Raw genomic sequence first — 15,851 nt, 5'->3', positions numbered from 1 at the left:
TCTCTGAGAAAAACAGTGGGAATATCATATTTTTTGTTTCATATTTTATTCTGGAGGATGAGAATGAGAAATGGAAGAAATAGCGACAATATGGAAAGTTGAAAAGTTACTTTTCTATGTGTCTGACTGCCATTCTAAGCATACATATTTGAACATGTTTGTGGCTGTGTAAGCATGCTATTTTCTAGATCAAATGCTTCCCCCCAAATAAAAATGAAGACCCTCCCTATAACTTGGTATGACTTGAGTGACTTATTTGATAGGCTTTCAGATGTGAGTCGGAATTTTTAAAAGGCAGACTTTGGCAAAAGGAGTCATTTCTGGGGGGCAGGGGGGCTCGATTACGAATGTGTTCAGGGCTGGAGACAACCAGTACTCAGAGGATGAGAACAAGCAGGAGAGGAGTCTGGAAAGGAGGCAGCAGAGTTTTAGTTGGAGAAGTTATGTGACATCACATGGCCAAGGCATTCATGTCAGAAATCACCAAGAAACAAGAAAGAGAAGAGCTGCCAAGTGTCCTCTGGATTGGTGACAGGAAGCTATGATGTCCTCCGCAATCAGTTTTAGGGAAGAGAAGACAGACAGCAGTGGGCTGAGTGAACAGGAGGAGAGAATGGACTGGCTTTCAAGAACTTAAGACTATGCCAGGAAGAGAGAGACAGTAACACTATGTGTGCACTCCCTAAAGATGGAGACAAAGATTGAGAGCTGAGAGGGTGAGGCGGGGACCGAGGGGAGGGCCAACCAATTCAGATGGACTCCTGACTGGAAGGGAGGGTTGTGCTAGGGCATTAGGACGGACAGCCTTGTCCTAAAGAGATAGGAGGGAAGACAAATGAAAGCAGGTGTCAGGTATGTTTCAAGGCATTTCTGTTCCCAGACTGAATGGTGACACTGAACAGGACATAGCTCATTCTTCCTCTGCGTAGGGAAGGTTGTAGGGCAAGGAGAAGATGAAGGGGTGCCCTTGCCTCCTTGGTTTGGAGTGGAGTTTCGTCTTCTGAGCTAGGGGAACTCACTTCTAGTCTCAGACATCTTTTCTCTCATTTCCCAGGCTCCCAGCTGGTCTGTGATTAGGAAAGCCCCACCACTCTGTGTCCTCTGTGACTTCCAAGAACACAGGAAGATGCATGTGGGGAGCCTCAGCCCCTCACCAAACAGAGGCGAGTGACACTGTGCGTGGGTCGTTTTCCAGGAAACAGAGCTAGGAAAGCACCTGGGAACAGGAGAGATACATTCCAAGGAAGAGGGCTCACTGACCTCAGCCACAGTCTGAGCATGGCAGCCAACAGTGGCATGTAGCATGGAATGCATGTGAGCTCATATAGGCTCCATGCAAAGGTAAGGAGATGCTGGGACAGACATCTGTCTTGAAGAGAGGTCCGTGGAAGAAAGACCAGGCAGAAGGACATTACAACAAGGAAGGAAAGAAAGGGCGTGGGAGTGGAGCAGAGAGCAAGAAGCTCACAGAATTATCAGGAGAGACCAGGTCAAAAATGTCCTTGGCCAGATGCTGCATCAGTGCACAGGCTGTCTTCCTTGTTTATTTGGAGTGTGTCTCATTTGCACTGCAAGCCCTTTTGGCAGGGCTTTGCAATCCTTTCCCTCAAGGAGGAATTTTGTTGGATGCAGTTGCAGGGTAAACAGATCCTGTAGAATTTTAAGCATATGACCTTGTCAGTAGAGGCTAAAGGCAGAAGGACCAAAGTAGCTTTGCACACAGTTCTTCATGCTGGTAGTGACTTGAAGGGGCTCAGTGGGAGCCTTCAAAATGTACACAGAGACAGAGGGACAACCTATGAAGAGTGGCCTTACCACTTAGGACACAAGATGCCTCTTTCTATACTTTCAGAGCTGAGTATGCACACAGCTGCCTGTTCAGCCTGGAGTCACAGTTGCTGGCACCTACAAGTGACCTTAGTGGACCTGGCTCTGACAAAAACAGACCTTAGACCTGATCACTCAAAATCAAATTCTGTCCCAAGGATGACAGACAGAAAGGAAGAATATCCTTATAGCTACTGATCACCACAAAGCTCAGAAACCTTCACGTTCCAAGGGATCAGGGAACAGAGACAGGTAAAAATTCTTGGACTATGTCCTGGTTAGACACACATGATACAGTCACAGTGGCTATGCACAAATGCTGCAGAATGAGTTACCATTAGACTGCGTAAGATTTATTCAGGGACACTAATGTGAGCTACCTATATGTAATTCCCATGGGCTAGCCCTGGAGTTGTGATTACTGCCATTTATGATACAAGATGCCACATATGAACAGAGATAGGATTTAGCTTTAGGAAACAACTCAGTCCCTATAGGACAGGTGTGACTGTGTAGAACAAATGTAACTATGTAGGACAGGTGTGACTCTGTAGGACAGGTTTGACTGTGGAGAACAGGTGTGACTATATACAACAGGTGTAACTGTGGAGAACAGGTGTAGCTGTGTAGGACAGGTGTGACTCGGTAAGACAGGAGTGACTCTGTAGGACAGGTGTGACTGTATAGGACAGGTGTGACTGTATAACAGGTATAATTCTCCCAGGATCCTCTTGGCAGCTGACAGCACTGCTTAAGCTCTGAAAGCTGTCTGGCAACTCACCTGCTCTAACATGTCCTTGGGCAGATCCTCTTGCTCATCCATTGTTAGAATTGCCCGCTTGATTTCATCATTGGATAATTTCAACCTGGAGACAGCATATTTTATTTTGTTAATAACACTGTTGTGATTGTTACAATTTAACACAAGACAACTCACTCCACTACACCAGCTGCTGATTTTCAAGTATGTTTTTTTTCAAAATCTCAGCCAAGGCTTATTTCCTGACAACAGAGGGAACTAAAAATAGGATTTTGAAACAGCTTAAACATTCTTTCAGGGCTCTGTAATGTTCTGCTGACATGGGGACAAACTGCCATGTCCTATCATTAGTTTCCTTAAGGAAAGCTGGAGATGGGAACGTACGCGCAATGGTCTTATTATATCCAACATCCACGAATGGTGGGTGGGAGGAGAGAACTCAGCCTCTTACATCACTGTATGTCAGGGGAGTTCCAGATGTGCTGCCAGATTAAAAATAGATTTTGATACGCTTAGAAACTGTACACGAGGTTAAAGAGTTGAGTGCATTAATATATAAAAGGGAATACATGCTCATTTCATAGGTGAGGAATTTCCATATATTTACTTTCATTTAATTATGGAAGTAACTGTGACAGTCTGGCTTTTTGTTTGTTTGTTTTGTTTTAAATAGATATGCAGGCTCAAAATGGCCAGTGATTTGATCAAGGTCAAACATAGAAAATGCTGGTATCAGTGGCCAGTAAAATGGTTCGGCAGGTAGAAAGCAAGCAACTCTCAATCTGCTGATCTGAAATAAATACCTGGAACCTAGATAAAGGGGAGAAGAGAGAACTGACTCCACAAAGTTGTCTTCTGACCTCTATAGGTATACCATAGCACATACCAATGTCACGTTACAGATTAAATAAAAAATGAAAGTGACAGCATCACCATTACAAACCCATTTTACAACACAGACACCACTCACCTAGATAGTATCTTACAGCAAAAGTTGTATGTCAAAACACAAAACTGCTTTCTGTTTCTGTCTGCCCATAAATCCAAATGATTTATACTACAAGAATTAGTTTGTATTTTAACTCAGGATAAGAAACTACTCACTATAAAACATAACAGTTATGAAACTAAAACATAAAGAGTGCTTTTACTCAAAATAAGAATAGTTATAACTGGGCAAATATTCTTAGACATACTCTCAGTTGTAACAAGAGAATCTAGAATTATTTGTTCTACCTGTACACATGACAGTCACATGTCTTTCCTCTCTGACCTAACATATACAGAAAGAATGTGGGGGTATTCAGTGAAACAATCCAGTAAGGTAGAGTTCCTGGACACAACAGGGGCTCAGTGCCTACTCTACAAGGCAGACATCTGAACTAGAAAAATTCACAGAAAGTGTCACTTTTTGTAATCTTAACAGTATGAGTAGATCATTTAATCAGTACTCAGCGTGGTCACTGTCACTTCCCAAAGCATTCTTACACCCAAGTTTCATCTCTGTACACAACAGAACCAGGCTCAGGAGGATTGAAAAAGAACTGGAAGATGTGTATTTATCTCCAAGGTGGTTATATGTTTTGGGAGGGTTACAGCTCACTAACAATCTGCAAGGCTGAGTGAGTGGATGGAGGACTCCAAGGTGGTGGAAGGATAAAGACCCTTTCCTAGTTAGAACCACCCACTCCACACTCCAGCTACATCCGCTGTATGTGCCCCTGAGCAGCAAAGCAGAAACAGCATCGTCTTCCATTTTGTGTCCTCAGATCTAAACACACCATCTAGGCAAAAATGCTAAACTGTCACTTGACAAACACAACCCACCTCACCCCTTATCTGGGCTGTGGTGCCATCTTCACCCTTGTGCTGAGTCCAGACAAAACCCTTCAGCCCGTCAGTCAATCTTGGGATAACCACTGCCCCACGAGCATGTTTACTAGACCAATACAGTAGAAAATCCACATCGATAAAGTGGAACAATTTAGCTAAGTTGGCCTGAGTGAAGAAGACAGAAGGAAAAATGGTTGCCCCACCAAATCTTTATTGTCAAGGTAGCCCTGGATTTCAATATTATAGGCTCTCGAGTCAATTTAAATGCTGGTACCATAGTATGGCCCCACAAGGCAAAGGAAAGGACAGTAGCTGGAGACCAACATTGCCACTAATAACAACCAGCCAGCTTGGAAAAACCTACAGTCACCACCAGAAGGGCCTGGCTTATTACTTTATCACTGGATTCATACATGTATGTGTGCCACAGCACATATGTGGAAGTCAGAGAACAACTGCAGGGACCTGCATCTCCCTTCCCCATGTGGACCCCTGGGGTTGAATGCTAATCCTTAGGCATGGCAGCAAGTACTTTACCCACTGAGACATCTCATGGAGCCCCAAGTTCTGCTCATAAACGAGAACTAAATGAGCTCTGTGTCTTTTCACACCAGGCTGAAGAAATTAACTTGAGCCTTTCTGCTTTGCACTTCAAAATGAAGGGGTTGAAAAGCGGAGTGAGAACAATGGTCAAAGCACTGGGTTTGAATTTCACTAGCTACTCTGATGGAGTGTGGAGCTGCTTGCCTTTGAAATTGTATATATTTATGTCCCTCAACTTCCAGAGGCTGTCTGGACTAAACTTTCTCTTAATGCGGCCCACAGAGAGACGGGAGACTTTAATGAGCAGTACTTAAGAAAATTTCCTTGTTCACAGAACACCGCGCACGTGGCCTGCTCGATCAGACAAAGAAACCCGAGCTCAGGAGTAGGGGCGCAGGGAGAGGGAGTACCTGCCCTCCAGTGTGGTTCTACAGGCTTCATAGTTCTCGGTGTCATCTGTCACCCACGGAATGAGCCTTTAATCCCTGTAATTTAAGGACTTCACTTTTCTAGTCCGTTCATTGCTCTTAGGGCTTGGCAGTGCTCTTGGCATGCTGCAGGGTGACAACTTGCACTGTCCTTTAAAGGCAGGAAATAAACCAGCCACCTCAATACAGGGTTCAACTGCAGCTTGCTCTCCTCAGGGATTTAAAAACTTTGCTCGGAGGATTGGAACATTTAGAGATAATTAGAACAAGCTAGGGATGGAAGGCTAGACAGTCTCTGCTCAGCCAGACCCTCCTACTTCATAAGTAGCCTTTTGTGGTTTATGACCCCCAGGATGCCAAGTCAAGAGAGGAACTGGAAATCGGGAAGAGGTCATTTTGCAAGATAGACCTGACTCTGAGTTTCTTTTTTTTTCCCCCTCCTGGTGTGGGTGGGGAAGGTCCATTTCAATTTTAAACTGCTACACATCACCCATATACACACAGTAGAGAAGCTGTTTATGCCACTGCGGGTATTATAATAAAAATTAATTAAACCAGATTTTAATACATAAACAGATAGGAGTCAAGTTCTTAATGGCTTCCTATTGAGGTACATCAGTGGCTGCTCCACTCCCCTTACATAGGTGATAGGTAGGGCACTTGCTGTCCCCATTTAACAGCTTCTCTTCCTTCTGCCCCTAAGGGCTTCAAGTGTAAGCTGTAAACATGTAAGCTGTAAACACCTACTTAACAGGCACAACACAGGACTCACCTGCTTTGGGCTCTAAGCCAGGTGGTAGCAGGCTCCTTTACCTAAGTTTTGCAGCACATAAGGAAGCTATCAAGGATATTTAAACACTATACAAATATTTGAAGATAAAGCATGTGGAACAAGCCAGAGCCTCTCACTGCCATAGATGTTGGTGTAATGATTGCTGAGAAATAAATGCCCATCAGCAAGAGAATAGATGGGTGGCAGGCTTCAAGATTGAAACCAACAGGAAGGAAAGACACTGTATGTGTAGAAAGGTAAGGAATCTTGACATACTCTTTGAACATTTCTAATTTTTTTTTTGTCCCTAAACACAAAATGAAATGTCAACTCCCATCAAAAGTTTCTCCATCTCTGTCAATTCTGGCCCCTGACTGTCTCACCTGGACAATAGAAAGAGAATCCTGTCTCATGTCTCCACTGCAACCAGTATTCGATCCCTTCCTTATACTGTCAACCAAGCAAGCTTAAAGTCACATTAAAACAAACACACAGTGCCCTCCTGGGGACCAAACCCTGTTCCAGACAACATGATATATAACTGGCTATTAGCCAAGCAGTGACCACAGGGCTTCATGCACGTGAGGCTAAAACCTATTCGCCCACTGCAGAACTATGATGGCCACAATCTCTACTTTATAGAACAGGGGTGATGACCTGATTCTGGGCTGACTTGCGCCCCAAAAGGCCTAAGGCATGAACCTTAGCTATCCTGCCAGGCTTCACTGATTGCAACTGCTACTCCCCGGCTTTCCTTCTATTAGCAGGGCTTGCTTTACTAGCCGAAAGCTGCTTAGAGCTGCCTTCCTGACTCCCCTGTGTCTCTGGTGCACACACAGAGGCACACTTTGTCTAGTAAGCCCTGTTCCAGCCCCTCTCCTATGACTGTGCTCTCTGTGTCCTTCCCTTGAGATCAGTGCAAGCCCTGAGTTACGTGTCTTCTCACCAGCAGCATTTGTCTTCGCCAATCAGCCCTGAGCTTTCAGAAGTGGCAGCAACATTTAGCTTGCTTTCTTCACTATGACAAATACCTGTTGTAAAGGTGGTAGGAGGGACACATATTGGCTGGCTCAGATGTTGCAATTGTGGCCTCTTAGCCCTACCATGATGGGCCTATTGTGAGGCGGAACATCGTGCTGGGAGAGGTATAGCTAATTAGGCAAAAGGCTTCTGTCAGGATAGGTTTGGGAGGGAGCAAGACAGAGAGGAAAGGGACAGAGACAAGATATGCCCTTCAAAGATGCAGCCCGGCAGCTTCCTCCCTCCAACTAGGGTCCACTCCATAGTTTACTCCCCTGTAGACCAATTATGAATACATCAATGGATTAATCCGCTAATATTTTCAAAGCCCTCACAATCCGATCACTTTTAAAAGTCCCACCTCCGAGCTGGGTACTGGGGAACCAACTCTTCAGCACTCGAACCTTCGGAGGACATAACTATCAAAAGTATAACTCCACCTTATGCACCCAGCACAGTGGTGTGGGAGCCCTAAAGTCCCACTGTCTTAAGAAGCACAGACTTGCTCTCAGGCATGCTCACTGCTTAAGTCCCTAACTACTTTCTGTATGTAATGATGCATTGCCGACAAAAGAGAGAATTAAACCTTCTAACTCACAGGAGAATGAAACAAAATACAAATTACAATGAAACCAGTTTAACTTCTTTTACTTATACCTCAGCAAATTTAACATCTTGGCCACATGCGAGACTGTGGGGTTTTAACAATTATCACCAAATAGAAAAGCATGCACACTGACATCTCCTCAGGAGAGAGGGTTCTAAACTGGTTAGGATGCAATCACTGACTGGGACTCAAAATTGTGTTGTTACCCTCATCGCACCATTTTGTTGTGCTCATAATACAAATCTACTAAGAAATTTCCTAAGTAACTTAAGTAGTTTCCAGGCAAACTGTCATGGCAGAGGTGGTGGGGTGGGGTGGGGTGGGGTGGGGGGGTGTACTTTACCTTAGGCTCTGTGCCGTTTGAGGTATCAGGGATTTACATACCACAGACAATATAATTCCCTCAATAATGGAATGAGAAGTTAGCCAGAGAGAGATGCAAGCTTATCTATAGTCAGGGTAATTACCTTGGCTGGCATTAGCATGGGGAATACTTTGTCTACGAGGAATGAGGTCTCAGTTTGTACTAAGCATTTTGACGCCATAGAAATTCAGAGTGATGTCTCTCTCTGACAAGTTGTGTTGGAAGCGCTCCAGACAGCAAACATGCAAGATATCGGCAGAGATACTTAGATCAAAGCAAAACAACAACAACAACAACAACAACAACAACTTGGGGCTGGGGAGATGGCTCAGCAGTTGAGAGCACTTGCTGTTCTTCTAGAGGATCAATGTTTGCTTCCCAGCACCCACAACCACCCATAATCCCCATTCAAGGGGCTCTGACACCCTTTTCTGACCTCCATGGGCACCAGGCATGCATATAGTACACAGATCTACATGCAGGCAAAACAGTGAAACATATAGAATAAATTTTAAACATTTCCCATATCAGGAATGTTATTTGGGAAATGGTAAGAAAGTAGATTATACACCCTATGGAAGAGAGGAAGTAGACCTTCAAGTGGTGCCATCTTAGAGCAGATACTTCATCTAACCTAAGCACGGTGCACGGAGCCAAAGTGAGGATAAACACAAAGCCCAGCCATTTATCCAGCTTCCAGCAGCGTAGAGATGAAATGGTAACAGGGTGGCTCATGTTACCTTACACGTTGCATTAAAATTCAGGGATCTCGAAGGCTCAATTTCTCTTCCACTAAAGGAAACATTTGTTCCTTAAAGTCAAACACACATGGCCAACAAGCAGGCTTCTGTGCTGAGACCGAGCAGTGTCTTTGTGTTCAAAGTCTCAGTGTATGGCCAACTAAATAGCAGGACTATTTTTCATCTTTGCTCCCTCCAAGAGAGTCACCTCACGCCAGCCCGATGCACATACAGCATTCTTCTCTGTCTGTAGCTCATCCTTTTAGCTCCCAACATCAGCATCCTTCACACCTTCCCACACCTCAACAGCATTAGTTATCTTTGCCTAACTACATATCAAAAAGCTACTTGAAATACAGAATGACCTAACAACACCCTCTGAGGTTGCAATCACAATTCAGGCTCCCAATTTCCTTTTTTCATTTCAAGTTCCAAGGTCTTAAAATTCATATATTACAGAAAGATTTCTGAACAAGCCTGAATTGGCTGAGTTACCATCTAACTGAGATTTGAGATTTACATATCTTTATAAAATAAAAACACTCAGAAAGAGAATGAACTTAAGTAATGTTGAAATATAAAAAGGTGACATTAGAAAGAAAACCAGAGATGCATCAACATAGCTCCTGACTCTGTGACAGTGCGACTCAAGGACTAAACTGTCTCCATAACCAGGAAATGTCAATGCACACCAGTTCACTTGTTAGGCTTCTAGAAGGGAAACAACAAGGTTGGCATCCAGCCTGAGAGACCTCACCAGGCAAAGTAACACCAGCAGGTGTCACTTCACCTTAAGTAGCAGGGGCTTGGAAGACCTGCACTTCAGGACAAAGCGAACAAAGTGAAACAAACGCATTGTTCTGAGGTAGGAAAAAAGCCAGCCAGCCCTACCAGTAATGTTTATTCAGTACCTCGACAGAAGGATGTTGCAATTCTGGGCTCTCCGACCATCAATCACGGACAGTTCTTTGACTTTCAGTTTGGAACTCAGTGTGTCATCAATGGCATCTGTTTCTTTCTAGAAAGAACCCAAGAGAAATCCATCAGTCAAATGAGGACACTCAGACTTGAGAGGCACACTTTTCTTGCACATGTTCTGTTCACACACACACACAATGCTCACATACACACATGGGCCAAGCTGAGATGATGAGGCAATGTTGGAAAGGTGGTGTAATCAAAACAAAGGCAAAGAAAATAAGCAAAGTTGACCACCCACATTTGAAAAAAACATTATTCAAAAGAACAAAGTGCTTCCAAGTTGAGGATTTTAAACGTGCATAAATTATCAGTGGAAGATGCTGTCCTTTTGTTCCTCAAATCTCTATAGACAGCAGACGGAAGAACTGTCACTATGAATCAAGCTCAGCAGGTCCTTGTCATTACTAGTCCAGTCATTTACGGGGCCCATTCACCCTAGAACTATTTGCAATCCTTAGCAGTCAAGAAAGCTGAAAAATAAAACCCCCAAACACCTTCATGTGCAATGTACAACAGGAAGCTCCCAAAGGCCAAATGGACCTTGCACTTCCCAACCCTGACAGAAGGACAATGAGGGGCAGTTGGAGAAATATGCTCAGTTACCTGAATTAACCTGTATATTTTATTTGCATATCCATTCATGATGGCCAGACATAACTAAGGTGCAACAGGTATAAATTAGATGCAAAATACATGTGAGGTATTATTTTAATACAAAGTTCAGGGTAAGAATACAGACTAACTTGGTAAGTAGCCAACTTACTTCATTAGTGGTTAGGGGCTTTCAAAAAATGCATCGTGGCATTTAAAAATATAAAGAAACCAGAAAGTTTCTGAACTGTGTAACCATTTAGGAAGCAAAGGCAGTTTGAATGAATATGGAGCACCATGGGGCTAAATGCCAATGGTCTCTTGTGCTCAGATTTCAGGCATACTTCTAGACAGCCCAGGAAGAGTCAATCCTAAAGAGGAATCGTTAGGCATTGAATTACAGACACTATCTAACAAGATAACGAGGGATTTCAAGCCTACAGTGGGCGAAGGAGTTATGTTAAGTAAGGGTTATACAGTAGCATACTTACCTGCTTGGAGTTACTGTTCACAAAGAACTCCTACAGCAATGGCAGAGGCATAGAAAAAGCAAATCAGATACATGCAGTTCAGAGACCACAGCAGCAAACAGGGAAAGTTAAAGCAGTCAAGGAGGCTAAGAGAACAGGAGACATTTCCTGTCTTGCAGTCACCAACTCAAGTGAGCCAGTCTGGCTGAAGATACAGTGAAGATCACAGTACCAGACATTTGGTATAAAGAAAGACAACAGATGGCACTTGCTACATATACCATTTCAAGTGGTAGCAAATCAAATTCAGAAAAGAAAACGGCTTAGGAGGACAAGCTAGGAATACAATAAGTCCTCTTTAAAACAACCACCAGGCTCCCATTTATTCAACGTGGTGTGCACACATACACATGAACACCCGTGAGCCCATGCACCCACACATGTATGTGCATGCTTACACACACACACAGTGCTCAAAACCAAGGCACGTTTACACATTAGGCAAATGGTCTACCACTGAACTATACTCACAGCTACCACACAGAATTTTTACTTGTTGCAGTTAAATAATCAGTACGACTGAACAATGGCCACTGCTATAGAAAACGTGCTTTTCTTTTGGTGGAAATCATCTGTCTTCTTGCATCATAAGAAAGAGTCTAGAAAAGTAAGTGGCGCATCCTAAGTAAGTGGACCAACCCTAATACCCTCAAGGGTCCAAACCGCAGCAGCAGGTGCTGTGGGGAAAAGCACAGCGCATGCAATTGAGAAGCCGCTGGCGTAGTTACTGGGTGGCATGTTTCAGTGGCCTGTGGGAGTTCATACATATAAGGTCAACAGCTTCTTCCAAGAGTGTTTAGAAAAGTCTCAGAGTGGAGGTGGGGAAGAGGAGCTAATGGTATGTTACACGAAAGCAGCAGCTTTGCTTGCATATTTTTGCAAGGCAGGAATGAGCAACACTTCGGTGTGCAAAACATGTTGCAGCTTTCAGGCCAACCGTGTGTACACTAGCATTTGCTCAGCAGATTCCTTAAGGTCTCCCTGGTCTCTGCAGTGGTGCCAAAACTGATTTTATACAGATGAACTGTTTTGTATAATTCTTCTCCTGGGAAACAGAAGGCATCCTCCCCTTGGTCTGCCTACACTAGGAGGACTACTTCTCTGGAAAGGCATTTAAAAAGCAAGCTGATAACCACAAGAACTCTTTCTTCTGCCTGATATCCCAGTTCTCTTTTGCCCCTGTTAGGAATTTCTACTCTGAAGCTCTTTAGGACTCTTCCAGTAAAAGTTATTTCAAGGGCAGAAGGCAATGGCAAAACGAACTCTATGAAGCCAAACTTAACCAAAGAGAAAAGTACTACTTTAGATTAGGTCCTGCTCTCGTTGTCTACTCTTCAAAAAAGAAATTTTTATGAAGCTTCTTAAATCCATTCACACTGTTGGGAAATGAAGACATCTGACTTCCGGTATGACAGTCTATGGAATCAGGCAGCTGTCATTGGCTGGGTTTACGCCCTATGGTGACCCAGGCTACCCATCTATGATTATTGTGAGTGGTAAATGTGACAATACAAGTTAAACTTCCTATGCAGTATCCAACACATATTTATGAGCTCCAATCTAGAAGCAAACATAACATACAATTATTGTAGCTTTCTAACTGACGAGTCACTTTCCCGGCTCTGCCCTTCTGGCTGAGTGGTAGAGTGGCTGGCCCAGATCTCCTATTTGAAACCATGAGCAGCAATAAGCATGGCAGCTAAAAGCTAAGCAATGCATCTTATCTTTCCAGAGAGGGTGAAGATTGCCCTGTAAGGGTTTCGGTAATTGTTAGCCTTAAGACAACACTTCTGTGAAGCTCCAGCTATCAGCACATTACAAATAAAATCAAACAAGATGGGTTTCATTAGGTGCCATGTACTAGAAATAATCAAACTACTAGGTTCACTTCAAGTATGTTCAGATTCTCTTTGAAACCTTATCCCCTCAGAAATCAAAGGCCAATATAAATAATCTTGGAATATAAATAGAAGTTGATATTTGCATTTTCAGGGACCAATGCTTGTAAACTACTATAAATGGTTTCACAAAGAAATGATGGCTCAACCTTGCATGGATAATGATAATCCTTACATGAATGGATCTTAATCCTTTCAAAATGAAACAGATGCTATTTACATACAATCTTGTCTTTGATAATTTTTACCATGCAAACTAGGTACAGACCCTCAAACTACACTTAAAAATAACGTATTTATTTATGTATCTTTGTGTATGTGTTGTATATGTCTACACACGTGCGTGGGTACCCCATATCATAACATATGCATGGAGTCAGAAGATATTATGCAACTATGTTCTCCTTTTCTACCAAAAGGGTTCCAGGGTTTGAACTTAAGTCATTAGACTTGGTAGCAAGTTTCTTTACCTACAGAACCATCTCTCCAGCTACAGTTAAAAAATAAGCAAATAAACAAACCCGATAACACTAGTCACAGTTTTTCTTGTCTTTAAGTAAGTACTAAGACCAAGTATAATGAGGATCATGAGGACTGGAGCAATAGCTCAGGGGTAGAGCACTTGCTGAGTGAGTATGAAGCCCTAGATTCTATCTCCAGTGTTACAAAGTCAAAGCAAAGTGAGAAAACTCACATTGTTGGGGGGGGGCAAAAACATTTTACATGATGTTTTTCAGTGTTAAAATTAGATGCAAACTGAGTTTACTGTAAAAAAAATTAAAAAAGAAAAAATTATTTGATCCTTCATAAGGAATCTATAGATCACCCAAATATTCCAAATGACACCCTGAAGGACTTAAAATATTATACTCCAGCAGTAGAGTTGGAGAGTGGAGCCTGGGCCAGTAGCTTTCCTTTGTTCCCTAAATCAAAGGATGATGGCTTTGAAATGTTACACAATGTGGTGAGCACAGGCCCCTAAAAGAAGAGCTGTCCTTGCACAGGGCAAGAAGGAGGGGGACACTGTGAGCTGCTAGTGGGCTGCTACAGAGCAATACTCCTTTTAGGCAAATGTAGTATTTTTAGCTTATTGTTCCTCTCTCCAACTGCACAGATATGAATTGATAGTGTATCAGGATGAAAATTCCCCATTACAGATGTGAGGACAATTCAACTGTATCTTAATAAAACTATTACACAGCATCCAGTGTTACGTATTAAAAACTAGTCTCTTGTGGCTGAGCTGGAGATCATGTGTAATGTGGTTCCAATGAGGAAAAGGTCTTGAGATCCAAGGAATTGACTTTCAAATGAGCTTGTGGAATGTGCACAGGGGAATAGCTACACGCTATTAAACCCCATTTCGTGGGAGGCATAAGCTTACATAGTCGGCTCTCCACACCTTTAATGCACGCACTCTTCCTAGTCTGGTAGTGGTAATGAATAAACCGCAGATCAGAGAACAAAGAGGAGCCGAGAACTCTGCACTCTAGTTCTGAGTGTGTCACCTGTTGGGATACCGAGTACACACTAAGCCCTATTTTCAGTATCTGTAATATGAGAATACTGCATCACCCCTAGAGCTGCGGTGAGAACTGAATAAGAAAATAAGTACAGGAACTTCTTAAGCATTAAATTTTAGGGTTGGCCTGATTGAGAACTGTTTATATCATACCCAGTGCCAGAAACATAGCCAGCTTTCGATAGTGACCATCGTCGTGGTCTCTATGACAGTTACTTATAGGTTTTCCCATCTCTGCTTTGTACTATAAATATATTGTGGGCCTATGCACATGTTGAATGCATTTGCATCATTTAAATCCTTTGACACAGTTCATAAATAAAGGTGATAAACTTAATACTTAATTTTAACGATAGAATAATTCTCAAATCAATGATATATTTTATATGTATAGAAGTATATAATCAAATTTATATATATTTATGTAGGCATGCGTTTACATATACATACATGTAAACATTCCCACATTGTTTATTCCTTATTTAAATTATGCTAACTTGATACTTCTGAGTTATCTCAAAATTAGGCTCTGAGGGTCCTACGTTTCTGTGTTCCTCCACCTGCCTGAAAAATTCATCTACACAAATAAATGGCTGACGTCCAGAATTTGACCAGTTTCATAGCTTTATAGCAAGGGAAGAGATGCCAAGGAAAATGATGGGTTCTCAGTATTCACTTGGCACTAAAAATAAGAGCAGTTTAAATGTGGTGATAATCACACAATGTGTTGCCATGCCTAGACTGAGCATGCACAGGTTTTTGATGCTGCCATTCTGGGATGAGGGAATTGTCAAGGGACTGGCGCTCTACCTCATTTACTCTGAAATACACATTACAATCAAAATGCTTGTAGCTTTTCATTTTCTGACTCTCAACAATGTAAATGCAGTGAAATGGCTCAAGTTGCCCTCGTGTGAAAAATATAGTGATGATTTATCTTCTATTTTTATAGCAGAAGGGAATATTTAAAATACTCAAGTGGAGCGGGTGTTGTTGAAATTTTTCTTCGGGAAGTACTGCTGGATACGGTGATGCCCCTCACCAGTCTACCCATGTTAAGAAGAACCGAAACGTGCTGCTCCATCCTGTCAGAGATGACCATTGACTACTTAAACAGTGATGGTTGCTAGGAGATAGTTACTCAGCTGCAGAGCTTTCTGGGATTGTGCCTCCCAGAACTCTTGAAAACTGTCCACGTATTTGTCCCAGAGCATTTTGGCAGCATCCTTCTGTACTTTCTGCTGAAAGCCAGTTAATTACGAGGCTTGTAAACTTGGGTCTTTCAACCACCTGCCTTCCTCACACATTCAACCCACATGCTCAGACTTGCATGGCACAGTGTGGACTACCTGCTGCTCCCCTCCATCTCATCTGCTTTCCTGAGGTTCCATACCTTCACCTCAGACAGCATGAAGGGCAAAAGAAATGGGACTTG

General features: G+C 42.8%; 1 protein-coding gene across 3 annotated transcripts in view; it reads right to left on the bottom strand.

Moving 5' to 3' along the window:
• The window catches only part of Daam1 (dishevelled associated activator of morphogenesis 1), a 163,175-nt gene that overhangs the window by 18,041 nt on the left and 129,283 nt on the right, over window positions 1-15,851 (bottom strand). For 2 of the 3 annotated variants that reach the window (XM_051195970.1, XM_051195969.1), the window contains exons 16-18: window positions 10,958-10,987; window positions 9,806-9,912; window positions 2,609-2,693 (exon numbers count right to left, since the gene is read on the bottom strand). In XM_051195970.1, the coding sequence (XP_051051927.1) occupies window positions 2,609-2,693; window positions 9,806-9,912; window positions 10,958-10,987 (222 nt within the window). The remainder of the gene's footprint in view (window positions 1-2,608; window positions 2,694-9,805; window positions 9,913-10,957; window positions 10,988-15,851) is intronic. The other variant, XM_051195971.1, reaches the window with a different exon arrangement.

The sequence above is a fragment of the Phodopus roborovskii genome, unplaced genomic scaffold (genome assembly GCF_943737965.1).
Source record: "Phodopus roborovskii unplaced genomic scaffold, PHOROB, whole genome shotgun sequence".
NCBI classification, from domain to species: Eukaryota; Metazoa; Chordata; class Mammalia; order Rodentia; family Cricetidae; genus Phodopus; species Phodopus roborovskii.
The sequence above is the reverse complement of the archived record's forward strand: the minus strand, read 5'-3'. Positions and strand labels throughout refer to the sequence as shown.